This window comes from Rattus norvegicus, chromosome 4 (genome assembly GCF_021556685.1).
Source record: "Rattus norvegicus strain SHRSP/BbbUtx chromosome 4, alternate assembly SHRSP_T2T, whole genome shotgun sequence".
NCBI classification, from domain to species: domain Eukaryota; kingdom Metazoa; phylum Chordata; class Mammalia; order Rodentia; family Muridae; genus Rattus; species Rattus norvegicus.
In genome coordinates, this window is record NC_141537.1 from 85501357 (window position 1) to 85527563 (window position 26207).

Sequence of the window (26207 nt, forward strand, 5' to 3'; positions counted from 1 at the left end):
ACATATAGACACTCACACAGACACTTTTACATATAAACTGGTTTTTTTTTCTTAAAAAAAAAAAACCCTATTTCTGTACTTTGTTTTTCCCTTAAAACCTATGTATTTAATGATATTTATTGAGTGGATTTTACCCACTGTGCATTACCATAATCGTGATCGCTGGACCATCCCTAGCATCCCCAAATCTTCCCCTCCCAGCTCTTCACTCTCCGTTTATATCTCTCCCTCTGTGCACTGGCTACCTGTCTGCTTCTCTGCTGCTTCAGTTTTGTTTTTACCCGGGAGGAATTATACCGAGTCTGACTCCTTCCATTGAGCAGAGCACCCTTGAAGTTTATCTCTGTGCTGTGGAAAAGCTATGTCCCCTCCCCCACTTCTTTTTAAATTCTCAAGTAGTATTTCTTAGCATGCGTATACCACATGGACTCCCACCAGCAGTAGGTATCTGGAGTCTTCCAGGTTTGAACTGTAATGGTCAAAGGTCTCTGTGTATTCGAATACAAGTATGATTCAGTTTTTGTTTCTCTTCTCCTGGAAGGAAGATGATTGACTCATATAAGTGTTTGTCTTTATTCTTAACTGCTAGCATGTTTCCTAGATATGCTCTCTTTTGCATTCCAGAACTGTAGATGCTCTCGCCTTTGCCGATGTGTGCACTTGCACGCACTTATGCCTCTATGCACAGTTAGCTTTTTTAGTTTGGTATGGAGTGGCATGTCATAGTGAATTTCATATTCCCTTAATGTCCAGTGATGCTTAATATCTTAAAGTGTTCTTACTTGCTATTCATAGTTTCTCGAACTGTTAAGAACCTGTTTGCTTCCTTATCATTAAGTGGCAGGTGGTTTTTTATGAAATGTATGCTTTAGAAATGTTTCCTCCCAGCAGATTTCATTTTTGTCTTCTTAGGTAGGTGGGAAGGATGTTAGGCTTAAAACCCATTGCAGACATCACGCTGAGTTCTGCTAATGGTAAACCTCATACAGCCACAGTGCAGTGATCAAAAAAAAAAAGTGTAAGAATCAGAATTAACACCACGTTGCAAATAACCACACATTTTCTCAAGACCAAGATTCAATTATATCTCCCTGTTCTGCTATAATCTGTGTAGGTCCAGCACTGTCAGCATCCGACACGAGACTGGGCTTGGAGAACATGACGCACATTCTCATTACATAACACCAAGTTGCACCTAGCTTCTCCCTGGAGGTCAGTACTTGGAATGTTCCAGACTGATGGCTTTCTCTACTCCTAAGTTGCCATTCTCCCACTTCATATCTGATGCACATCTGGGAAAGACACTTGGAGACCAGACAAATGTCCCGTTCTTCCTACACTTTTGCGGTTGGTGATGGTTTGCTGGCAGTGACTGCTCCTGTATGGTTCTAAAGGGAGCTACCTTTGCTGACTGAATCCTTCTCTGTCACCTACTTACAGCACTGAGAGGGTATTCGCTCTTCTCTTTAGATGGTAATTCAATAACCCACTCTTTATTTGAGGGTTTACCTGCTCACGCCCTGTTCTGGGAGCTCTGCCAGGCTTGGTGCTGGTCCTGTGATGCCTAGGTTTTCTCCCCAGTTATATCTCTTCCCCCTCATGACTACTTTGTCTGTTTCTGGCACCAGGAGAGGTTCCTCCGGGCCTATCCCTAATCATTTATGATGTAGGCCCCATGTCTTTAGGACCTAGGACCTATACTGTAGGTGGTATTTAAATGTATTTCAGTTCTAGTCTGGTGCTAGTTGTTGTGGAAATATTGCCACTTCTGTGACATCAAAGGCCGGAAGTAGGACATTTGTGAACATGCATATGTACACACATATGTTTATAGATTGACAAATTTGTATATTGATAATCTATTGATCTGTCAATCAATAATCCATCATATCGTCTACTAAAAAGGAAGCTGGATTTTACACTAATACTGTGATTCTGGTTCAGCACAAACTGTTGGCTCCTCTTTACCTTCCTGGCTTCTTTTTTTTTTTTTTTTTTTTTTTTCCGGAGCTGGGGACCGAACCCAGGGCCTTGCGCTTCCTAGGCTAGCGCTCTACCACTGAGCTAAATCCCCAGCCCCTACCTTCCTGGCTTCTTAACTATAATGTTTGTTCCACCATGCAATGCCCATTGTTGGCTCACATCCTGGTGAAAAGCGAACTGACAGAGATGAGTATATGTACAGTTCTATTTTTTGTCTTTAGCTTCATAGCATCAGATGAAAATACTTAGACCATATTCTCTCTTTCCATCCACTACGGTCATACATCTGTGATCCCACCAAGTTAATTTGTCACAGACTGCTCTCATCTGGAAGCCCTTAACATTCCAGTTGGATTTTTATAATTTAAACAATAAGACGGGGCCTGTAAGGTGCACAGAATAATACCTCTAACACCACACTACCACACAGGAATTCTTTTGTGCCGTCCCCCTTCTCTCGATCTTAGGTAATTGATAACTTGCTTCCTGTCTCACCATTCTTTCCTCCCCCAGAGCTGTCACATGCATGCAGTGGTACAGAACCTGTGGAACTTGACTTCTTACACTTTAAATCTGCAGGAATGGATTTAAATTAGCCTACATTCTCATGTGAATCAGATGTTCCTTTTCGTTGATATGCAGTTTTCTCATGAGCAAGCCATGTTATTGAAATGAATATAGTCACTACAAGTGTCTGCATATAGGTGAACTTACATGTTCAATTATGCCTTGGAGTAGGACTGATGGCAAGTGTATGGTTAACTTTAAAAGAAATCATCACATGACTGCCAGGAATCCTGTGTTCATTTGGATCAACGTCACGAACAAGCACGGCAGCTTCCTCTGGGCTGCCAATCCCCAAATTCCAGAGTGTCAGAGGTTGGAGCCAGGGTTGTTAAACCTGGGGCTTGTCACCCTGGGCCTTGAGACCTGGATCTTGTAGCTCAGTTGTCAAGTACGGAGGCAAGTTCTGGGCCCTCGAAGCTAGCAGCCCTGTTGGGGTCAAGAGGACTCCTGAGCTGCAGTCATTGGAATTCTTGGTTCTTAGCCCTCTCTACCTCTCTGGAACATTCGGGACTTGTTCTCACATGGCTTTTCACAGCCTCTTGCCTTCTGTTCTCTTATCTCTCTGTTGTTTCTTATTGACTTAGTGTTTATGACATCCTTCATGGTCTAAACAGTCCCCACATGTGTTATCCTCTGGTGCTCCTCGCTGGCCTTCTGGCTCCTAAGTGGGCTGCAGACCTATCAGCCCAGAGACTTCCTGTCATGGCAGCCCTCTGCATCTACCTCCTGGATGCTACTTTTGGACTTCTGGGGCTGGAAGCCAAGGATGCGTCTACATACAGTGTTACTGGCTAAGCTTCCTCTATTTGAGACAAAGATCAAAAGTAGACCATCAAAAACCATTCAGGGGGTCTACCAACACACCTGAGAGAAGCCTGCAGGATAGTAATCCTCTTCAAACTGTGAAAACCAGCCAGCTCATCTGCTACAAGAGGGTCATGCGCAGACTGTGACAGTTTCTAGTTTCACCAATCACAAGCCTCCCCTAAGCACCCACCACAGATTTTTCTGCTGAGTCACTAAGAGTGTGCCCTCTTCCTGCTGTAGGTTGGCGAGAGCCCTCTCTCCCTCATGAAGCTAACAACCCATGTGAAGCCTCCCTGACTTGGGCGAGGTATCTGGAGAGGTTGTGACTGCAGCAAACCCCTGACCCCCTGAACAGAAATTGTGAGTGCACTGTCCCTGCAACATCCACTGGCCTCCCTGGGTGTGTTCAAATCAGCTAAGCTGCATGTGACTGTCTGATTGTTTGAGGCAGAGCTGTTTGGTTGACATCTCTCAGCTCAAAGCAATCAGTTCAAGGGGAAGATCTGATAGCTGTCAGTCAAAGGGTCATAAAAAGATCCATTTCCCCAGTAGCTTAGTTTATCTGAAAGAAAAGTAAGCACAAGGAGTATTATAGTAAGGACTATGACATGGTAGTTTTAACAGCACTTAACAGTGTTTAACCTTTGGCCAACTATCTTTAAGGATCTGTCTTGGATCTGTCTCAACTATAGAGCAGTGACTCTTAACCTTTGGGTCATGATTCCCAAGAGATCACATCTCAGATATCCTGCACACCAGATATTTACATCATAGTTCATAACAGTAGCAGCATTACAGTTGTGAAGTAGCAAGAGACTAATGTTATGGTTGGGGATCACCACATCATGAGAAACTGTATTAAAGGGTCGCAGTACTAAGAAGGTTGAGAAGCACTGCTATAGAGTGTTCTTGAAGTCAGTGGCGCTTTGTAACAATCTTAGCAAAGGTTTCAGAGGGTTCTAGTTGCTCTGCGTCTTTATAAATATTTAGTTTTATCAGTTTAAAAATTTCTAATAGGTGCTAGTAGGAATATAGTTTACATTTTGTAGCTCATAGTTTTAAGTTTTCTTAATGACTGATATAGAGAATGTTCTCAGATTGTTTTGCTGTTGATGTGTCTTCAGTGAAGAAGTATCTAGTTAGTTCTTTGGATCATTTTAACTTTTTAAACTTCGTTTTTCTTTTTTTGGGTTTTGAATTCTTTTCCTATATTATTGCTACAATTCTGACATAAAATCTGACATCTGATCTGTAAGTCCTTTAAAAATAATAAACCAATAAATAAATAATAGTAAAAATAATAAATAACAAATGGGTTTGTGTTCTTATTCTCTTTGTAAGCAGATGTTTTCATCTGTTGGATAATAATTTGCTTAGTTACCACTCACATTGGTTTGTCCTTAGTTTCTACAGAGGACAAACTCAAGAACACATGAACCACCCTGAGCTTTAATCCAGGTTATTTATTGGGTTTGTGTTAAACTTAGGTCTACAATGCTCTTTGTTGAGAGGCTATTTTATGAGATATTAGAATGGCTACTCTGGTTTGCTTCTATGGTCTGTTTGCTTAGAAATTATTTTCCCAGCCCTATACTCTGAGGTAATGTCTATCTTTGTTGCTGAGTCATGTTTCTTGTATGCAGCAGAATGATGGATCCAGTTTTCACATCTATTCTGTTAGCCCATGTCATTTTATTAGGTATTGAGTCCATTGATGTGAGATATTAATGACCATTGATTGTTAATTCCTGTTAGTTTGATGGTGGTAATGGTGTGTGTGTTTCCCTTCTTTTGATTTTTCTTGTGTGGAATTATTTATTTCCTGTGTTTTCTTGGGTGTACTGAACCTCCTTATGTTGGAAATTTCCTTCTAGTAACTTCAGTAGGGCTAGATTAGTGGAAAGGCACTGTTTAAATTTGGTTTTGTCATGGTCTATCTTGTTTTCTCCATCTACGATGATTGAAAGTTTTGCTGGGAATAGTACACTGGGCTGACATCTGTGATCTCTTTGGGTCTGCAAGACATCTGCCCAGGCCTTTCTGGCTTTAAAGTCTATATTGAGAAGTATGGTGTAATTCTAATAGGTCTACCTTTGTATGACACTTGACCTTTTTTCTTGCAGCTTTTAATAATCTTTCTTTGTTTTGTACATTTAGTGTTTTGATTATTATATGGTGGGAGGATATTCTTTTCTGTTTGAATCTATTTGGTGTTCTGTAAGCTATAGGTATCTCTTTCTTTAGGTTAGGGAAGTTTTCTTCTATAATTTTGTTGAAGACATTTACTGGCCTTTAGGTTGGAAATCTTTACTCTCTTCTATACCTATTATCCTTAGATTTGATCTTCTCTTGTGCTAGATTTCCTAGATGTTTTGGTTTAGGAGTCTTTTGCATTTTGCATTTTCTTTAACTGTTGTGTCATTGTTTTCTATGGTATTTTCTGCCCCTGAGATTCTCTCTTCTATCTCTTACATTCTGTTAGTGATGTTTGAATCTATGTCTCCTGATCTCTTTCCTAGGTTTTCTATCTCCAGGTTTGTCTCCCTTTGTACTTTCTTTATTGCTTCTATTTCCATTTTTAGATCTTGGATGGTTTTGTTCAATTCCTTCACCTGTGTTCTTTAAGGGATTTTTGTGTTTCCTCTATAAGGGCTCTATCTGTTTACCTGCATTCTCTTGTATTTCTTTAAGGGAGTTATTTATGTCCTTCTTAAAGACCTCTATCATCATGAGATGTGATTTTACATCTAAATCTTGCGTTCCAGGTGTGATGGGTTATCCAGGACTTGCTGTAGTAGGAGAACTAGACTCTGATGATGCCAAGTGGCCTTGGTTTCTGTTGCTTATGTTTTTGAGGTTGCTTCTGGCCATCTGGTTATCTCTAGTGCTACCTGCCCTTGCTGTCTCTGACTGGAACTTTTCCTCTTGTGATCCTGGTTGTGTCAGAACTCCTCAGAGTCCAGCTGTCTTGTGATCCTGTGATTTTGGCATCCTGTGATCCTGAGATCCTGGGTGTGTCAGAGATCCTGGGGGTCTAGCTGCTTCTGGGATTCTGAAATCCTGGTGTGACAAAGCTCCTGAGATCCTGTTGTAACAGCCATCCTGGGAATCAAACTTTTTCAGGGTGTTGCAGGCATGCCTGGGGAGCAAGAGCACCGGGTTTGCTCCGGGTACAGGTATACGCTGGAAGAAACCTGTGACTCTAGATGACAGTGTTAGGGTTCCCCTTATTCCTGTGGGGATCCCAGTTATGCTGAATGTTAGCAATAATATTGTGGCCTCAACTGTGATCTTGAGTGTGTCAGAGGTCCAGTGGTCCTGGTTGTGTCCCATCTTGGGAGTTGAGCTTCCTCTGTGATCCTGGGTGTTTCAGAGCCCCTGGAAGTCGGGCTCCCTCTGTGTGTTGTAAGAGTGGATTCAGAGCCAGTACCCCAGGTCTACTCAGGGTCCAGGTTCAGACCGTGAGGAACTCCTGCCACTGGCTGAGTGGGAGTTTCTCTGTCGCTGGATCCTGAGGGACCCAGTTACTTCTGGTGTTGGGACAGCTGTTGTGGCCTCCTCACCTCTGATTCTGGGCATGTTAGAGTACCTGGGAGTCGGGCTTCCACTGGGTGTTGTGGGAGTGGGTGCAGAGCCCTTAAAAGCTATTTTTAAAAAAGATGTATCATATATATATATATATATATATATATATATATATATATATATATATATATATATATAAATCTTTCTTCAGACATACCAGAACAGGGCATGGGATACCATTACAGATGGTTGTGAGCCACCATGTGGTTGCTGGTAATTGAACTCAGGACCTCTGAAAAAGCAGTCAATGCTCTTAACTGCTGAGCCATCTCTCTAACCCCTTGATGTCCTCTTTTAATCCAACTTTATTTTGTTATGTTATTTAAAAAACACCTGAGTCCAATTGGTGTATCTGTACTCACAATGGGTATAGGGTTACCCACTGGGTCATTTTCAACCTCTTCCTGGGTTGTAAACACTACAGAGAGTGACTGTCTCTTCCTCAGTAGCCATCAACTGCCAATAGATCCACTGATGGGGGCAGGGCCTTGGGGACCCTGCCATCATTCTCACTGAAATTTTCATTGGTTTGCTACCATGCAACCAACCACAGCTACTGTGAGTTAATGCATACAGAATCCATATCAAGACCAGAACTCAGTACTTCACAGCTCCCCTTCCCATCTACCAGCTCTTATATTCTTCCTTCCCTCTTCCATGATGTTCCCTGAGCTGTCGAAGATGGGAAGTTGATACAGATGACCCATCCACAGCTGGGCACTTAGTATTATTTATACTCAGAATTTCAAGCATCTATAAATCAATGAATTAACTTCTATCTACTGCAAAAGGAGCTCCTCTGACAAAAGTTAAGCAGCACAAATGTATGGCCATAAATATTAATTTTTAGAAAACAATTTGATAATGTGATCAAAACAACAATGATAGGGATCCCCAGTCATGGGCATTTGACAAGGCTTATAGTACTAGACACAAAATCCATACTGTGGAGTAGGCCTCACAGCCAATCAGACAGTAGTTGGTTACACCCAGAATGCCATGCCACTATTGTACCAGTGGGCACGTTTGGTTAGCAGGTCAGTGCTGTATCACAAAGGCTCTGGTGCTGGGCAAGATCATTGATGCCTTTTCTTCCCTGGAGACTGCACAGCACCATCTGTCACTCTATAAGCTTGTCAGCAGGGAGAAGGGGTCCTGATCAGTTCCAGGTCACATTCTCTTTGTCCTGCCTTCAAAGCGAGTGGCATCTTCAGCAATAGGTGTTATCATCTCTTTGTGGTGGGAAACCAAGAGTAATGGCAGTTACCTAGTGTTGTTTTGACTGCCTCTGGGACCTCCTGACCAACAACTCACAAGGAGGCATCCCATACCCAACACAGATTTTCTGTTAATAACCTTTATATTCTGAGATTAGCATTGTCCATCCATGATGGTACTTCTATTCAAAGTCTTTTAAAAATATATTGTCATTTAAAAAAATTTGCAGCATTTTCAATAATAAAGTTTAAAATAAATTACAATATATATCATATATGTTTTAAATTAGTTTATAAACAACTGGATTTCTGGCAGTGTCGGTGCTCTAATCTGGACCATGGCGACGTGTTAGCTGTGGGCAGTGCAGCAGCTGCAGTGCCTCCTGGCCTTAGGGGCTGTGTCAAAGAGCAGATGAGATATCAGAGAGCCGTCGCTGATTGTGAAAAGCATAAGGAGAAGAACCCAGGGGTATGTGGAAGGTGTGAAGATATTTGGAATCCAGAGCTTCAGTAAGGACCTCATGGAGGTGGCAGACATTTTGGAGAAGACTGCCGAGTGCTTTTCAGAAGGAGCTGAACCTCAGGACCACAAGCTTACTCCGAAAAAAGCTTTCCAAGGGTTGACCCCTTTAGAAGCAAAGTTGAAAAGTATGTTTACCAAGCATGGTCTAGATCACCCATCCATGACAAATACGACCCTCATGAGCATGAACTCATCTGTCACGTGTCAGCAGGTGTTGGGGTGCAGCCTGGTACTGTGGCATTAGTTTGGCAGATGGCTACAAACTTCATGGCCACACCATTAGACTTGCACAAGTGGAAGTGGTGGTGGTGGTGGAGTCTCAGAAAAGGCTCTGAACAGGTCACTGGAACCAAACCCTTTCCCAGAGTCAGGCACCTATGTCTCCTTTTTTTTATTAAGCTGGTTTATATTATACATGAGGTCCTTTGTGTGCTCCATATCGGATTTAGTCACATTGGCTGTATCTCTACAGTGCCTTATTGGGTTTATGTGACCTGCTTGGTCTCATCAGGAGTCCTGCCAATTAGGCATTTGAACAATATGATGAGTGTCATGTGACCTTTATCAAAACAAAAATCATTTAAATTGGTACTCTGATGACTGAATCCAAAATCTTCTTACCTGTGTTTTCATATAATTGCTGGAATTAGTACAGCATCTTGCATCTTGTACTTTTTGGAAAACAGGAAATGGTGGGGATTGGTTTGACATTTAGGTACGTAGATAACAATGCCTTCCCTTTGTATAAAGTTAGACCATTTGGGTTGGCATGTAGAGAGACTTCCCAAGGCTCCTTTTTTATTTTACTTCTCATTCAGTTATCTCTTGTGCTTGTATTCCCTGCTAGGGCCACACATTGTTTCATAGCCACCCCTTTTGGAAAGGCTAAAGGGTCAGGACAGTCTTCCTTTTTTGTTGTTAGTAAGGCAAATATGTTTATCATTAAACTGGTCTCAAGTCTAAAAACAGGCAAGCCCTGGTTGCCTTGACAACACAACCAAATCCAAGCCTCCACACATCTCAGGTTGGAGAGATAGATTTTGGGGATTAGGCATGATGATTGTCAATTCAAAAATAAAAACAAAGTGTTAAGGTGGGAAAAATAAACTACTGAGTTTCCATGTAATTTCTTCATATATCCTCAGTTTTGGCTATACCTCAATTCTCTCCTGTCCCCAGCCTCCCCATCCCTACTTGGATCTTTAACCTCAAGTACATTCCCGCCTCCCCTTTCATGCCACGTATGTTCTGGTGTCTAGTGTTCTATGACAGAGTGAACATGGGTGTGTTGTATTTCTGTAGTAAGATATAATGCACTGGGTGTATGATATGCCAATAGCGATATGGCTGGATCACATTGTAGTTTGATATATAGTTTTTAGAGAAACTTCCATATTGATTTCTAATAATGGTCTATAAGGGTTCCTCTTTCTCCACACCCATGCCCAGTATTTGCTATCATTTGTATTCCTGATCCCAGACCCCTGTGATTACACCTAATCCACCAGCTATTTCTAGGAGCTTTCTGGTAAGTGCCTTGGATTTTCTACAAATTATGATGCCTACTAAAAGAAATTCAGAACAAAACAAACCACAAGAATTGCTTTATTTTTCCATCAACAGCTATAGTTCCTGATCTTCCTTTTGATACTGAACAGGGGTAGGGAAAGATGCTCTGTTCTTAGGGGGGAAGCATTAACCTTTTGTCATTTATCACACTAGCATTAGTGCTTAAAAGTTTTTATTTTTATGCATTAATTTATTGAGAGAATTGCACACATGAGTACTGCATTCACAACATTTCTCCTCTGCCATGCCCCACCCCAAGATTAATAGCTACAAATCAATGGTTGCTGAGAGAAGAATTCATCTTCTATAGGGATAAGTACCCTGAAAGATGATCCAATCCCAAGCAGCCCTAAACATATACACATGAATGACACTAAAATTGAACAAACTCTATTATAAATTTATATGTATATAGGTAATAATAATTAAAGAATAAAAGGCCATGACTTTGAGAAGGAGTGGGGGGCACACAGGAGACGTGTGAGAGAGAAGTCCACTACAGCATGGGGGATGACATGGGACAATTGCATGTCTGGAGGCCTCTATACAGCTTTGTTGGCAGCTCATCTCCTGGAATGTTCCGTCATCATCAATTATTAGCCCCTACATATCCTTGAGAAGGACACGGTGTTAAACAGATTCCCTGGTAGGTAGGCAGAGAGGGAGAGGGGCCAGGACTGGGAATAAAATTAGAAAATTTCAAAGATGGCTGACTTCTTCCTCGCCTTCCTGACTTAAGACAAAAGCCTGGCAGTTTAGAACAAAGGCCTTGTGGACTTTTCCTCCTACCTGGAGGTCCCCTGCTGGTGGAGTAGCTCAACAAGTTCAAAGCTGGATCAGGACACATTTTTTTTTGCAATAGATTTGGGTCAATCAGCTATACTGTCTGTCTTCAAATGCCTAAATTAGGGGAGGAAAGCCTTTTGTACTTTAAAAACTCTCAATCTTCAAGGAGACACTGGACTTTGACTCCAGAGTGCCCCTCTACTTTGTGGAGGGCCTTTCTGCCTTATAAAACAGCCTTTTTAAAAACAGCCCATTCTGTCTGTTCCTAATTTGCTGTGTTTGCAATTTTTCCAGCCGTAATCTGACATGCTTAAGAGTCTTCCTGCCCTTTAATTCTTTAACCAGTAGAGAAAACAAACCTGATCAAGACCCTTAGATAGAAAGATTTTTTGGGTAGGGCTTTGGGGGTCTAGTAAATTTCAGGATCTTCCTGAATCTTGTTAGATTCCTGAGCTGTGGCTTGTGTGTGCCAGTCTATTGGAGAACGTTTCCCCTCATATTTCGTCAGATTATGCAGGCTTTGTCTCAAGGAAGAATGGAAATATTATATATATTACTGAATTTTTCTGTTACCACATCATTCAGACTTACCTCATGTACCCCCATATGCCATAGCTTCTCCAGTTAGTCTGTGAGAGGGTCTTTGATTCCTTGTTTGAGTCCTTTTCAAGCAAGAGGTTCAGATGCTGAATGTTTCATGATTATCAGTTTCCTGTACTGGGCCGGTACTGGTATCTGCATGCTGAATCATGGGTTTTCTCTTCATTTACATTAAAGACTGAGCCTGCGGGCTATCTTCTATCATTTCTTCTTTTTACTATCTAGTTCTTTGCTCTGGGATCCCAGAAAGTGCTATTCAACACAACTCTAACTTATACTTCAGCTCTCGTCCATCCTTTAAGCAGTAAGAAACAGTAAGTCAACAGCTCCATCTCATCCTCCATGTTTTCTGTTCTTCCTGCCAAAGCAGAGGCTAATGTGCTAGTGTCTTAAGTCACTTTTCTATTGCTTGAAGAGGCACCAAACATTTAACTGGGGACTTGTGATAGATCACAGCTCGCATTTGGACAGACCACACCAGGCCAATATGGCCCCATGTAGAAGAGGTTTATTGAGGACGACTGAGATAAGAGTGGGGAAAGAGAGGAGAAAAAAGGAAGAGGAAGGGGCCAGAAAGGGTCTGCATTTTATTTACACTGTGATGTAACTGCTCCCAAGTGAAGGTGGGAACTGAACCAAATGTATGCTGGGAATGTATGGCCATTGCCATGGCACCAGATTCTCAGGTCCCTGTTGCCTGTAGGTGACATTACTGTTGGAAGCTGGAGGTGAAAGCAATTCCTGATACCAATAGGACTTGCTTATAGTTCTGAGGCTTGGTACAGTATCATCAGAGTTGAGAACATTGGTAGCAGACAGGGAAGGCAGGTTCTAGAAAAATAGTTGAGAGCTCCATCCTGATCTACAGACAGAGAGATTGAGACTGAGCCTAGCATGGGCTTTTGAAACCTCAAAGTGACACACTTCCTCCAACAAAGCCACACCTCCTAATCCTTCTCAAATAGTTCCACTCTCTAATGACTAAGCAGTCAAGTATATGAACCTATGGGGCCCATTCTAATTTAAACCACCACCATTCTAGATAGCTAGCATCTTTTTCTTATTGTAACCCTTCTGTGTAGGCAACTTCTTTTGATTGACAGCTAAGCCTCAGCTGAAGGTCTTTTTGCTCACAAGAAAGGCCATGAAACTTCACAGTCTGCTTGCAATTGTGTCTTCTATATGGAATTCTCAGAACATACACACAGTTCTCTAGCCTATTAGCCATTTAGGAGGCTATATCTTATTTGTGTGGTAGACGCCATTCATCAAGAAGGCTTGCTTCCCCACTTAGAGGATCATGGCCACCATGGAATTCCCTTAAGGATCCTCCACTCTTGGATAGCTTGGTCTTGTTAGCATGTCTTATCACATAATCATCTCAGAAACATGCACTTACTATTATAGTAAAGACATACACCTTGAGGAAAGGAGCCCATATTGAAATTGCTTTCTTAGACACTCTATCTTCCCATGGGTCAGCATTAGTTCCATGTCTCAGCCTTTTTGTAGGGGCCATGTAATTAATCCCAGCTCATCTTTGGTCATGGCTTGGTCACTGGCTATATTGTGTAACTTTTCCTGAAGATATATGAACTCTCTATGAGACTCTGTTCCTCATTCTCCAGCTTCCAGTTCCCTCTCACCAGGACCACAGCCTGGAGTTTTGTTCTTCCTTTTAGAATTGTGTCCTGAAAACTATGTCTGTGTGCGAACTCAGAGTGTTTATGATTTTAAGTTATGAAGGTTTTGTTATTGTTGTCTGTTGTTTTTCTGTTTGACACTGATCTGGGGTCTATGTAATTCAGGCTTGCCCGAACTTTCTACACATCCCAGATACTCCCCAAATTCTAATCCTGCCTGTGCCTGTCAAGTGCTGGATACATGCAGCTACATTTTACCTTGTTTATTTCCAACATCTGAAAAAGCAATGCTTTGTTTCTATTTCTGGATTTCTTGAAGGGCAAACTAGTCTTTGGTATTCTGTGTTGACTAGAAACAGTTTCCCAAAACACATTTTTGATGTATTTCCACCTTGAAACAAGTACATTTAACTTACACTTTTGTATACATTATTTTTGACATAGAGGTCAGAACCAAGATCTTCATGTTTGCTAAACAAGCACTTTACAACTGATCCTCCACCAACCAAACTCAAGTTCATGTTGAAGTGTTTTCTTACTCATTTATTGATTGGTTGATTTTTATTTTGTATGCGTGTGCATGCGTATGCTGTGGTACATGTAAGGAGGTCAGAGGACAATCTTTGGAAGTTGGATTTTCCTCTGTATCATATGGGCTTTTGGGGTCAAACTCATCAGACTTGGTGACAGTGTCTGGACCGGCTGAGTCATATCAGCAGCCCCACAGCTCATACTTGCATTCATTATATGAGATTGGATGTTTACCTCTTATTAGAACAAAATTAGAAAGAAATAGAACTTCTCATTCATTAAGACATGTTCTTTATAGACTCAGCAGGTTGTACCAAGTTATTTCTAAAAGCTGCTCAATAACATTTTCATCCATTTACACTACATAAAGATACCTGTTTCCTCACATCATCACAATGTGTATTATGGAACACAAACGTTTTGAGCTGGGGGTTGGATAGATGGCTTGGTGATGAAGAGCATACGTGTACGCTTCTTGTGGAAAACATGGGTTTGGTTCCCAGCACCCACACTGGGGAGTCAATATCTGCATGGCCACTGGAATCCTTCCTTGTTCCTCCAATACATATACAAATTAAAAATAAAATAAAGCTTGAAAATGAGACTTGAACAATATAAAGGGGGTAGCTTAGTATTGAGTACTGTTAATGCTAAGCATGTGCTGTATATGCATTTCCCTTTCCAGTTACTTGTATGTGTAAATCCTTAGCTCTCTTTTCTATTGCATTTCTCTTTACTGCTGGTGTGTGAATTTTTTGGAAGCTGTGCATTTGCTCGTCAGTGTTTGCTGGCAAGTGTATTTCCGTGTGGAACTTGGGCTTCATTTTCATCTACCGGGTCCTTTCTTGAACGCAAATTTATTTTAATGCTCACATGGTCAATCTTCTGGATACTTTTTATTACCCTTTATACTCTTATTTTATCATCTAAGAATGTCTTCTTATTCTAAAATCACATAATGAATTTTTGTTTTTGAGAAGTTCTTATCATTCTGCCATCTTATTGTTAGGGGTCTAAATATTTAAAAAAATTTATGATTCTGAGCTAAAGATCTGGTCTTTTTGATACAAAGGACCAGTTGTGCCAGCTTTATTGATGCCCCCTCCTTTTTTTAAAATTAATTGTTCTATTTGTTTACATCTCAAATGATATCTCGCTTCCTGGTTACCACTCCAAAAAACCCCCATCCCACATCTGCCCTCTCTTCCTTCCCCTTTGTCTCTATGAGGATACTCCCTCACCCACCTTCTCCCACCCCACTGCTCCAGTATCACTCTACTCTGGGGCATCAAACCTCCACAGGACCAAGGGCGTCCCCTCCCATTGATGTCAGACAAGACTATTCTCTGCTACATATGTATCTGAAGCCATGAACCCACCCCCCTGTACACTCCTTGGATGGTGATCTAGTCTTTGGGAGCACTGGGTGGTCCAGCAGTCAATGTTGTTCTTCCTATGGTGTTGCAATCTCTATCCACAACTCCAGTCCTTCTGCCAGCTCCCCCACTGGGGTCCCTGAGCTCAGTCTGATGGTTGGCTCTAAGCATCCACATCTGCATTGGTCACTTACTGGCTGAACCTCCCAAGGGTCTGCCACACCAGGGTCCTTTCAGCAAGTGCCTCTTGGCAATGGTGTCGTGTTTGGTGTCTGTGGATAGGATGGATCCCATGTGGGGCAGTCCCTGGATGGCCTTTCCTTCAGTGTCTGCTCCATACTTTGTCCCTGTTCTTCCTTTGGACAGGAACATTTCTGGGTTAAAAACGTTGAGATGGGTGGGTATCCCCATCCCTTGTCCATGGGCCATGCCTATTTACTGGAGGTGGTCTCTACACATGCTATCTCCCTTCTCTTTAATTTTGGCTAAAGTCATCCCTGTTGGGTCCTGAGAGCCTCTCATTTCCCTGGTGTCTGGGACCTCCAGTGGCCATCCCCAGTTCCTCATCCCCCACTGCTACATATTTTTATTCAATTTGCTGACCCTCTGTACCTCTCTCCTGTCCCCTCCAGTACCTGATACCCCCTTACTTCCTCCCCCTTCTCTCCATCACAGATCTCTCCTCTGGTCACCTCCTGTGATCATCCTGTTCTCATTCAATGCAGGACTGAAGCATCCACACCCTGGTCTTTCTTCCTTCTATGCTCCACATGGTCTGTGGGTTGTATCATGAGCATTGTGAACTTTTTGGCTAATATCCACTTATCAGTGAGTACATACCATGTGTGTCCTTTTGTGTCTGGGTTACCTCACTCAGGATGTTATTTTCTAGTTCTATCCAGTTGCCTAAGAATTTCATGAAGTCATGGTTTTTAATAGCTGAGCAGTACTCCATTGTGTGATGGTCTATTTTTAATTCACTGAGAGGGTGGCTCTAGAAGGCTCCACATGCCTTTCCTTGTTTATCTAGGTCTATATGGAAGGTTAGAGTGTTAACCCCATGTGCTGGATACTTTATGTCAACTTGACACAAGCTAAAGTCATCTGAGAGGAGGGCGCCTCAATTGTGAAAATGTCTCTGTAAGATCTGGAAAGTCTGTAGGGAATTTCCTTCATTAGTGATGGGTGGCCTCGGCCTATTGTGGGTGGTGACCCTGGGTCCTTTAAGGAAGCTGTGGGGAGCAATCCAGTAAGTAGCATTCTCCATGGCCTCTGCATCAACTTCTGCTTCCAGGTTTCTGCCCTGTTTGAATTTCTGCCCTGACTTCTCTCGGTGATGGACTGTTTCCTTGAAGTGTATGCCAAGCAAACTCTTTCCTCCTTAAGTTGTTGTCGTGATAGTGTTTCATCATAGAATAGGAACGCTAACCACTTTACAGGTGCCGGAATAGAAGCTCAGCAAGCAAGCATTGGAGGTATGGGTGATGCAGGGTGTTCTAAGGAAATACACTGGGAAGCAGGAACAGGTTGGTTAGTTCAGTTTTGTCTTGCTGACCTTTCAGACTGGGTGGATCTCAGCACGGTTGTGGGAGCTCCCTACTGCATACCAGCAGCACTTGGCTGCCCCCTCCCCATCCTTAGCCCCTGCCTTCTGTAGTAAAACACCTTGCCAGACATAGTTAAATGTCTCTAAGGGGAGCAGAGTTTCATTGTTAAGTGCCACTCATTTAAATAATAGGAACTGCTATGAATTCTTGGTATTGATTATTAATACCACTAATGCTGGTGGGAGATGAAGCATGACTAATCACGTAGTTCTTTGGGTGTGGCAGCCTCTGTCCCCTTTTAGCTATGTCCTCTCTGTATCCATTGATTTCTTCCTGCCTGAGTCTCCTCTGCCTGCCAGAGAGGAGCCCTGTGTGCTGTGTGCCACCCACGCCGGGCAACATGTGCAGAAAATATTTTCAGCATTTTGTTGACAACGATTAAGGGTGGAAAAATAAAGCCCCGCTGATGTCAAATGATTCCCAGATGCAGATGTGGTAGTGGGAAGCTTTCCACATTCATGACACAAATTCACTAGAAAGAAACACATCTGGCACCCCCCAGCACAACAGCTCTGTAAGTGGATACGGTCATTCCGTGGTCAAGACCTCTCAGTTCCCAGGTCATTCAGGGTTGTCAAAAGTGACATTCACTTTCAAGTTCCAAACGCTGAGTGAGATCTAGTCTTGTCACTAGCCCGGCCAATGGAGAGCTTGTATTCTCAAGTAGAAATGATCACAGTGAGTCTCTGCACCTAGATAATGGAGCATCATCCCCTCTCCACTGGCCCAGCCCCAGAGATCCCTCTGAGAGTCCTCCAGTTAGCCTCAGCTTCCCCTCTGGATGGGGGATTTTCAGAAACTTTGCCTAACGCATGTGAGTTGGGGGCCTTGATGATACAGATGTCACCTCACCCTCTAAGCGTCCCCGTCAGGCAAACACTGTGGCACACTCTTGGGCATCGTAAACTGGGTTTAGTGACTGCTTCTTTGTTTTGTGGTGCCAGGGATTTGAACCTGGAGCCACACACATGTTGACCAAGTGCTTTACCACTGAGCGACACTCCCAGCCCTGCATGGTCATTTTTCATAAGGCTAATTCAAATCTTATAGGCTCCCCTGTCACTTGTCCATCTTCCTTTTAGTCCCCTCAGTTCACCCTCCAGCCCTGTGATAGAGACTTAGAGCATCAACAAACCGGGGACTCCTTAAAGACCTGGGGCAGCCCTGGACACCTTATTTTCTGAGATCCCTTCATTCCCGTGCAGGTATAGGAGGCCTCTCTGAGTAAGGCCATTGGGGAACTAGGCTCTGAAAACAATGGGAAAACATACTAAGTGGAACAGTTTCCCGTGGCTGTCACCTCTCTGTGCCCTATCTGTGTTCTCAGGGTTCTTGCTGTCAGGTTAGGCACACTCAGACATAAAGGCAAGCAAGGTGCTGTAACAGAGCTCAGCCAACCCCTGCTGAGGACACAGAGTCCCATTTGGGGCTGGCAGTAACACAATGTCCCACCATCCTGTTCAATATTCAGCTGGGTGTCCCTCCTGTTGGCCCTGCCTACACAAGCAGTTACTGGGAAGGTGAGGTAGCAGAGATGCAGCTTGGTGGCATCGCCAGAGACAGCCTGGGAGGGAAGGGCCACGGCTCTTTGGGGCGGACTACAGGCACCACTGCCATGGACAGCCTGTTGTGGGCTACCTGGGTCCTCTGCTTGCTGAACCTGTGGGGAGTTGTAAGTAGCCAGCTCAGACTTCCTTCTCTGTTCTCTTGGATGGTGACAGTCTGTAGTGGGGGACCTCCTGAGTCTAGTGGCTCCCTCCTTCCTTCCCCTGAATAATCTTAGATCCTGCCTGGCACTGAGCTGCCTCATTTTCCCCTCACCTAGGTCCTATCTGTATGCTCTGGGAGTCCCAGAGACACCTGTCCTGAAATGGCTAAGGCCGGTTAGGGCCTCCCTGTCAGACCTGAGCCTGCCCTTTCTCTAAGCCATATACTCCAGGCTGCCACCCATTACTTCTCAAAAAACAGCCAGTATCATCCCATCTCCTGACTCCTGGGTCGTCTCCAGCATGGCTGTTTTCTTGAAGGAAGTGTGGCCATGGACCATGTGGGGCCTGAAGAGGTGTGAATACCAGCCCTTCCAGCTGTGACATTTGGGGACTCTTCCTTTCATATAGCCAGGGTAGGAGAAGCTTCAGAAACCAACCTCCGCTCCCTGGCCTGTGCACAGGGGGATGGGGAAGCCAAGTAAGAAGGCTTCCCTGAACACACTGCAACTTTCCCAGCAGACTTTCTGGGTTGCTGACAGTAGCATCAAGGGTCAAGAGGGGAGGAGTCACAAGGCACTAGGAGGCGCATATGGGAACCGAGGCTACCTTCTTCTACTGCCTTGCCAGAGGTGACCCCCCCATCCCAGTACCTCACTGCCTTTCACTCGAGTCTGGCATCTGCATACCATGAAGTGAACTCTGTGACACTTGAGATTTCACTTGCCTCTGTGTAAAAAAGAGAAACTTGGGCTTGGTGTAGAGGCTCATACCCATAGTCTCAGCATTTGTGGATGCTAGAGGATTATCGTGAGTTCGATGTTAGTCTGAGCTACTGCAGAGAATTATAGGGCAGTGGACCTAGGGCTACCATGCCTCAGGAAGGGGGTAGGGATAAGCGGTCTGATCTGTCAAGGGTGGCATATGAATGTCATGCAGCTGGCATGTGAGTGTCATGCAGGTAAATTCTGTGAACTCCCTATATGACACAATGGACTCACATCCTCCTCTGTGTACACAGTACCTTGAAAGCTCAATTTCAGGGAGGGAATCCCAGACAAGAGGAGTCACTCAGCAGCTGGTGTAGACACCAGATTCAGGACTAGAGTTGTCCAGTGTCTCCCAAACCTTGAGGTGAGAAGCTGGTCAGGTCAGGGAATGGTCCTAAGTGTGTGTGTGTGTGTGTGTGTGTGTGTGTGTGTGTGTGTGTGTGTGTGTGATGTATAAGTGCATGGATCTTGCAAGGGAATTTATGTAAATCTTGAGAGATGTTAGGAATTTTAGGCATACTCAGATCTCTGTCTCACCTGCAGCACTTGGGCTCTACACGGCCCCTGAATCACCGATCAGAAACACAGAAATGTCCAGAAAAACTTAGAGACCATTTCTTGTGGCCCTCCCGGACTCTGGGAGGGATCCAGTCTGCAATCTTTATGATCACCAAGCACGCATGAAGGCAGCTTCCTTCCTTCCTATCTAATGATCAACTCAGTTTCCCTGACGCAGGACCCTCATCATCCACCATGCTTCTGTGCATCCTCGAATGTCCACCTTCCCCGATCTCATTGTCTGTATGTCTGTCTGAACACTCACCCACTCCACTAGTCAGTTAGTCCAGTCCCTCCCCATTCCATCCTCCCTGTTCCCTGTCCCTTTGCCTCAGTCAAGAGCTCTTGTTTTCTTACTCTCCCATCTGCCCGTATTCTCTCCCACTTACATTTGCTCATGTGACTTGTCTGAGACATGTCAGACGTCCATGCTTTTCAGTTGGCTAAAGCCAGGTGGTCTTCTGGAGTCTCCTGGCCTGGCCTGAGGCATTTCTTCATCTTCAGTAAGCACCATAGCTTCTTTTAACCCTCTCCATCTTGTCCCCTCTGATTTGGTCCTTGTGTTCTCTTGTTATGATTCTGGTCCCACTCAGATAACCAAAGGCATCTTCCTGACTGGAAATCCTTGACTGTATCTGCTAAGTCCCTTGTGTCTTACATATTTATTGGCTTTAGGGATTGGGACATGAACATCTTTGGGGACCATTGTTCTGCCTACCAGGGCTGTTCATGCAGAAACACTTCTAGGGCCCAGGTGTATGGAGTAGGGGGTGGTGGGGAAGGAGGAAAGGCCTTGTGAAGGAGTGCACTGTCACAGCTATCGACATCTACATGACTTTCTTTAATATGTCTCAGAATTCACTGCCACAAGATGGAAAAGTGAATCTGTCTCTCTCTCTTCTTTCCTATTTTCTCTGCCCTCCTTTCTTTCCTTTCCTCCTTCTCTTCTTCCCCTCTTTCTTCTGCTCTCCTTCCTCTTTTCTTCCCCTCCTGCTCCTCCCTCCCTTTTGAGCATTTGCCCTCTATTCCTGGCTCCTTTTTCTTTAAGCCCCACTGCTCATCAAACATGCCTTGATATCTGTGGGGCAGATGGGTCTTTCTCAGAAGTAGGGCATGGAAATGTACCAGGCTTGGTCTTTGTCTTCAGGTCACTCCAGCTAGAGAGCACGAGGCCTCTAGTGGGCTTGTCTCATTATGTCACTATTTCCCATAGGCACTGGGTCACCTCCACCTAGAATGTGACTTCATCACTCAGCTGAGAGACGATGAGCTTGCATGCCTTCAGGCGGCAGAGGGGACCAACAACTCGTCCATGGGTAGGAAGGGGTGGGGATGTCCCTAATCCTGACACCTCCTCTTGCATTGCCCTGCAGGATAGCATCTCAGTTTCCCTCACAGGTGCCATGTCTCCTCCTTCTCCACTTAGGATGCCCTGGGACCTGGGATGGGCTGCTGTGCTGGCCCCCAACTGGCTCTGGCCAGTGGGTCTCCCTCCCCTGCCCTGAATTCTTCTCTCATTTTGGCTCAGACCCAGGTGAGTGGCCTAGCTGTGGCAGAGCTGGGGAGCAGGTGGTCCCTTGTGGTTTGCTCATCACTGATTGGGTGATGGGCTGTCCTGGACTTCAGTCTCACTTTTCTATCTTCGACTGTTACCCTGAAAAATTTAGTCCTCTTGGCTAATGACTGATAGTGTCAGCCTCCCAGTGTAGGATTAATGACAGCATTGGAGCGAGGGAGGGGGTACCATATTGTAGAGGGTGAGAAACACCTCCTTCTCCACTTCACCCTCTGGCCTTCCTGACCCTTATGGAGAAGGGGGCATCATACTTCTTGCCCTTAGAGTGTAGAGGTCCATCATTCCATTCTTGTGCCCCTCAAATGAATATTGTTCAACAGAGCTTTCTTGGAGAACAGGAAAGACTACACTTGTCTGGAACCCCAGCCACAGGAAAAGAGGACTCTTCTCTCCCTGTGGTTAAGAACTCCTTGTATAGATCTTGCAGGGACACTTGACAGTCAGGGCCCTCCCACCATCTTCTGGGAAAGGGTGGAATTCTGTAAGCAGAGATTCTTGCTTGCCTCTAGGGGCTGTGAAAAGGGACTGCACCATCACGGGTTGGTCTGATCCCTTCCCACCATATCCCGTGGCCTGTCCTGTGCCCTTGGAACTGCTAACAGAGGAGGTAAGCAGCTCCCAATGTCTTAGAGGAAGGTGACCATGTATACTGGTAAAAGTGGTAGCTTACTATCTCAGTGGATGATGGATGGCTGTCATTGTCACTGTAACCAGCATGTGGGCATAGTAATTATAGGAGCTGTCCAGCAGATGGCAGGAACGTGCCTCCTGAAGCTGATTCATTTACTTAAGGGTGACACTTGGGTTACTTTGCTTTGAGGGAGAAGGGAAGTAGAGGGCAAACTGGAAGCCATAGTCACCCTCCTCTTGGCCAGCCTTTTCTCTACTCAGTTTCTGCTGCTGGGTGGGGGTTTTAGGTATTTCAGAGGGAACGAAGATTACTGTTGTGCTAGACAGGAAGTGCTTCCTTTCTCGGGTCCTCAGCCCGTGGTACAGTATACTGGGTTGTGGCCTGGGCCAGGGTGTAGTAATTACAGAGACCCCTGGCTCTGGGCAGCATACCCTACACTGTGTGCAGATCAGGATCTTCTCAAGGCCCATCCACACTCACAATCCCATTTCTCCCCGCCCTCAGCCCTAAGAGTTGAAGCCCTGGTGTCCTTATCATTCAGATGGAGAGACAACTCAGGGAAGCACAGGGATTGCGTGAGCTGAACGTCAGAGCCAGAGCTGTAGTAGTACCTGGTCATACTACACCCCTAGCTCCAACTGATTCAAATACTTGGATACCAAAGAGCCTTCCCTGCCTGCCTGTGGCTGTCCCTGGTGTCCAGGATGTTACCTTTATATGGGATGACAGTGTTCTCAAGCTAGCTGGGGTCAAGAAACAGGCCCAAATTCCTCTGGTGCTTTTGTTACTCTCCAGAGGCAGCAGCTGCTGCTGGTTCTTCCCACCCCCAGTGCAACTGTGACTCCCTAATGCCTCCACCTGCAGAGGCAGTGCCTGTACAAGGCTTTCTGTGGTGTCGGTGACTAGGAAGCTGGTGGAGTTGCAGACCCATGCTTGGTTGCCAAACCTCCCTTCTGCTTCTGTTGTCCCCAGAAGTCTTACTTCTCCACGGTGAAGATCATCTACACCACAGGCCACAGCATCTCCATTGTAGCCCTCTGCGTGGCTATTGCCATCCTGGTTGCTCTCAGGTTCGTCATTTGCTCAGAAACCATCACTGGCTCCCTACTGTCTGGGGACCAAGTCTGGTTCTTTGCCTGCATAGACAAGAGGGGCTCAGATCCAGGCAAGGTGACCTTCGCTGACTTCTTGCCCCTCCCTTCCAACCCCCACGGGTGGGCCCTCTTCTCACACACCAGGTCTTTGTTCCCTTGGCTTTCCACACAGTTGCTCATTCTGTTAGCTTCCAGTGCCTTCTTTTTCTTGGTATTGCGTTCATCCCTGCCAACACTGGAAGTCCAGCTCTCATCAGGTTCTAAGAATCCTCCTTGACCCCTGCATGGTCCTCTTTGGATGGTTGTGGTTTTCGAACCATTACAGACCATTATAGCCTTCACCATGGAGCCCACTCTCAGCTCGTACTGCTGGGTGTGGTGGCTTTCCAGCCTTCAAAAGTTGAGTTTCCTCACAGGACTATGCTTCAAAGGGTAGATCTCTGATCACCAGGGGGCTCCCTAGGGTCTTACTGGACTGTGGTTGTCTCTGCACCCACAGTTACAGAGCTGTATGAAGGCGGGGCTATAGAACCCCTGCTCCTTACCTGAGCGTAGGCCAGGAAAAGGCTGGCCAGCTGACCTTCAGGGTCAAACTGACACATTGTTCTCACTCTCTACCCAGTTCATTGGCTTTCATTTTATTTGATGTGGCTTTGGCTACTCTGCATTGACTCACCTTCTGCCTAGCTTCCCAGCCATGCCAGGCCTGTTCTAGGCCCTGGGAAGGTCTTTTTGCAGTTAGGCCTCTCCATTCATCTCTCTTGTCCCTTCCAGGAGGCTCCACTGCCCCAGGAACTACATCCACACGCAGCTGTTTGCTACTTTCATCCTCAAGGCCAGTGCTGTGTTCCTGAAGGATGCTGCTGTCTTCCAGGGTGATAGCACGGACCACTGCAGCATGTCCACTGTAAGGGCTATGGCTGGAGGGAGCTGGGACAGGGGAAGAGGGCAGGGGACAGACCTGCATGTGCCTGACCTGTTGCTACACAGCCTGTATTTATGACCAGCAACAAGGGAAGGAAGCCTCAAGCTTTCCCCACCCATTCATAGATCAATGCCAACATGAGCGACTCCCTTTGCCAGGGGCATCCCATACCATCATACCTCTTTCATCAATGTTCCCATTTCAAGTTGGTTACAGCAGCTCCTGGGCCAGCCAGCCATGTCATTGCCTTTAATGAGTATACAAGGACCTGGGTGGAGCTTGCCACCCCCTTTCTTCCAGAGGCACCTAGGCAGCAGGAGGCACCCAGACTTGGGGACTGCTGGGTAGGGAAAGCTGGGAACTAAGAGAACAGAAGGGCCTCATGGAGGGGGTGCATGGACACAAGGACAGTGAGATGGGGAGGAAGCTTTCAATGAGAGGAGAGTCTGGGGCAGAGCTACCTCATGGAAGTGGGAAGTCCCAAAAGTGGAGGGGTGGGGAAAGGAGAGGAGAGGAGCAGAGTGAACTAGAAGGGGTCAGAGTTCAAGGTCTTTCAAGTGTTCTAGAAATGAATAGACAAGTGAGTGCCCAGACCAACGAGTGGCCTGATTTAATTAATGAATTAATCACTGACTGCACTCACTTAGGCCGGGCAGCACACCAAGTACTTTACATGTATTATCTCTTTTGATCTTAAAAGGCCTTGAAGGCCTCACTGTAATCCCATTTTGTTAACAAGGGGCAGCTGGCCAGGTCACCCAGCCACACAGTTGGGGAATAGATAGAGCCCGGGCAACTGGGCTCAGAAGTTGTACTGTTGCCCACATAGGCAGGTGAGGGAGGAACAAGACTAATGGCTGCACGCATGATGGACACATCCTATATCCACTGATCAAAGCTATGCAGGGATAAGCAGTCCATGGTTAGTATCACTTTAAAGGAGAACTTCAGCTTAGGAAGGGCACATGACAGAGCAAATAGAACAGTGTGTGTGTGTGTGTGTGTGTGTGTGTGTGTGTGTGTGTGTGTGTGTGACACACCAAACACGACCTTAAGAGGTCCTGGAGTTTTTCCTTTCACAGACAGAACACCTAGGCTGAGATGGTTTGCATGATTGACAGAAGACACACCTAACCTGAACCTAGCCTGTGTGTCTGTGTTCTGACCATCACAATTATATTGTCAAACTCCTCCCGTGGCACACCAAGGGGTGGAATGGTCCGGTCCAAGGTGGAGGGGACCTGAGGGTTTGGGGTCTCAGAGGGGTGAAAGAGATCCAATGGGGGTTGAAGTGGGGTTCCAAGCTCTTAAGCATCAGGTCCCTGCTCTTAGATTCTGTGCAAGGTCTCTGTGGCCGTCTCACATTTTGCCACCATGACCAACTTCAGCTGGCTGCTGGCAGAAGCCGTCTACCTGAGCTGTCTGTTGGCCTCCACATCTCCTAGGTCCAAACCAGCTTTCTGGTGGCTGGTTCTCGCTGGCTGGGGTGAGCATCAAGGGCTCATTGACCATCATAGGGGAGGTGGAGGTTGGGAAGGACCTGGGAGCTCATAAAGAGGCCTTTCTCATTGTGAATGACTCTGAGGCTCAGAGAGGGGGAAGAGGGCAGGCCATAGTCCTTTGCTGAGCATCAGGAAGTAGACCAGATCCCTTCAAGCCATTACCTGGGCCCACTATCATAGTCTGCATGTGGCTAACAATTGGTGGGAGGTGGAGTCTACACTCAAAGGGTGCAGGACCCTCACTCATCTCTGTGTTATCTCACTCACAGGACTCCCTGTGCTATGCACTGGTACGTGGGTGGGCTGCAAACTGGCTTTTGAGGACACTGCGTGAGTAGAGCAACTTCCTCACCCCCATGCTGTCAGCAAGGCCTGTAGTAGACTATCTAAGGGGGAGGGAGAGGGGACCTCTAGGTTAGAGCATGGCAGGTGGGCAGGAGGAAGGAGGAAGGAGGGGCAGGAGCTTAGGCAGGAAAGGCTGTCAGAGCTATGAATCTCAAGAGAGCAGCTCTGATCAGGTTTTCCAAGGGCAAGAAATGTCTGGACAAGGATGAAAAGGGCCAGTCTTCACTGGGTCTCTCCTTTGGAGAGGCTAGGATGGGAGAACAGGCCACAAGGAGATAGAGTGGGGCTGAAGACTTGAGCACTAGA

General features: G+C 45.3%; 1 protein-coding gene and 1 pseudogene across 7 annotated transcripts in view; both read left to right on the forward strand.

Annotated features, from left to right (window-relative positions):
* The window catches only part of Ghrhr (growth hormone releasing hormone receptor), a 36404-nt gene that overhangs the window by 4875 nt on the left and 5322 nt on the right, over positions 1-26207 (forward strand). For 2 of the 7 annotated variants that reach the window (NM_012850.3, NM_001398565.1), the window contains 8 exon segments: positions 18325-18466; positions 21042-21144; positions 21255-21362; positions 21914-22011; positions 23008-23105; positions 23904-24036; positions 25387-25540; positions 25826-25886. In NM_012850.3, the coding sequence (NP_036982.1) occupies positions 18410-18466; positions 21042-21144; positions 21255-21362; positions 21914-22011; positions 23008-23105; positions 23904-24036; positions 25387-25540; positions 25826-25886 (812 nt within the window). In that variant the 5' untranslated portion in view covers positions 18325-18409. 7 annotated transcript variants of the gene reach the window in all.
* LOC148006273 (grpE protein homolog 2, mitochondrial pseudogene) lies at positions 6493-9017 on the forward strand (annotated as a pseudogene).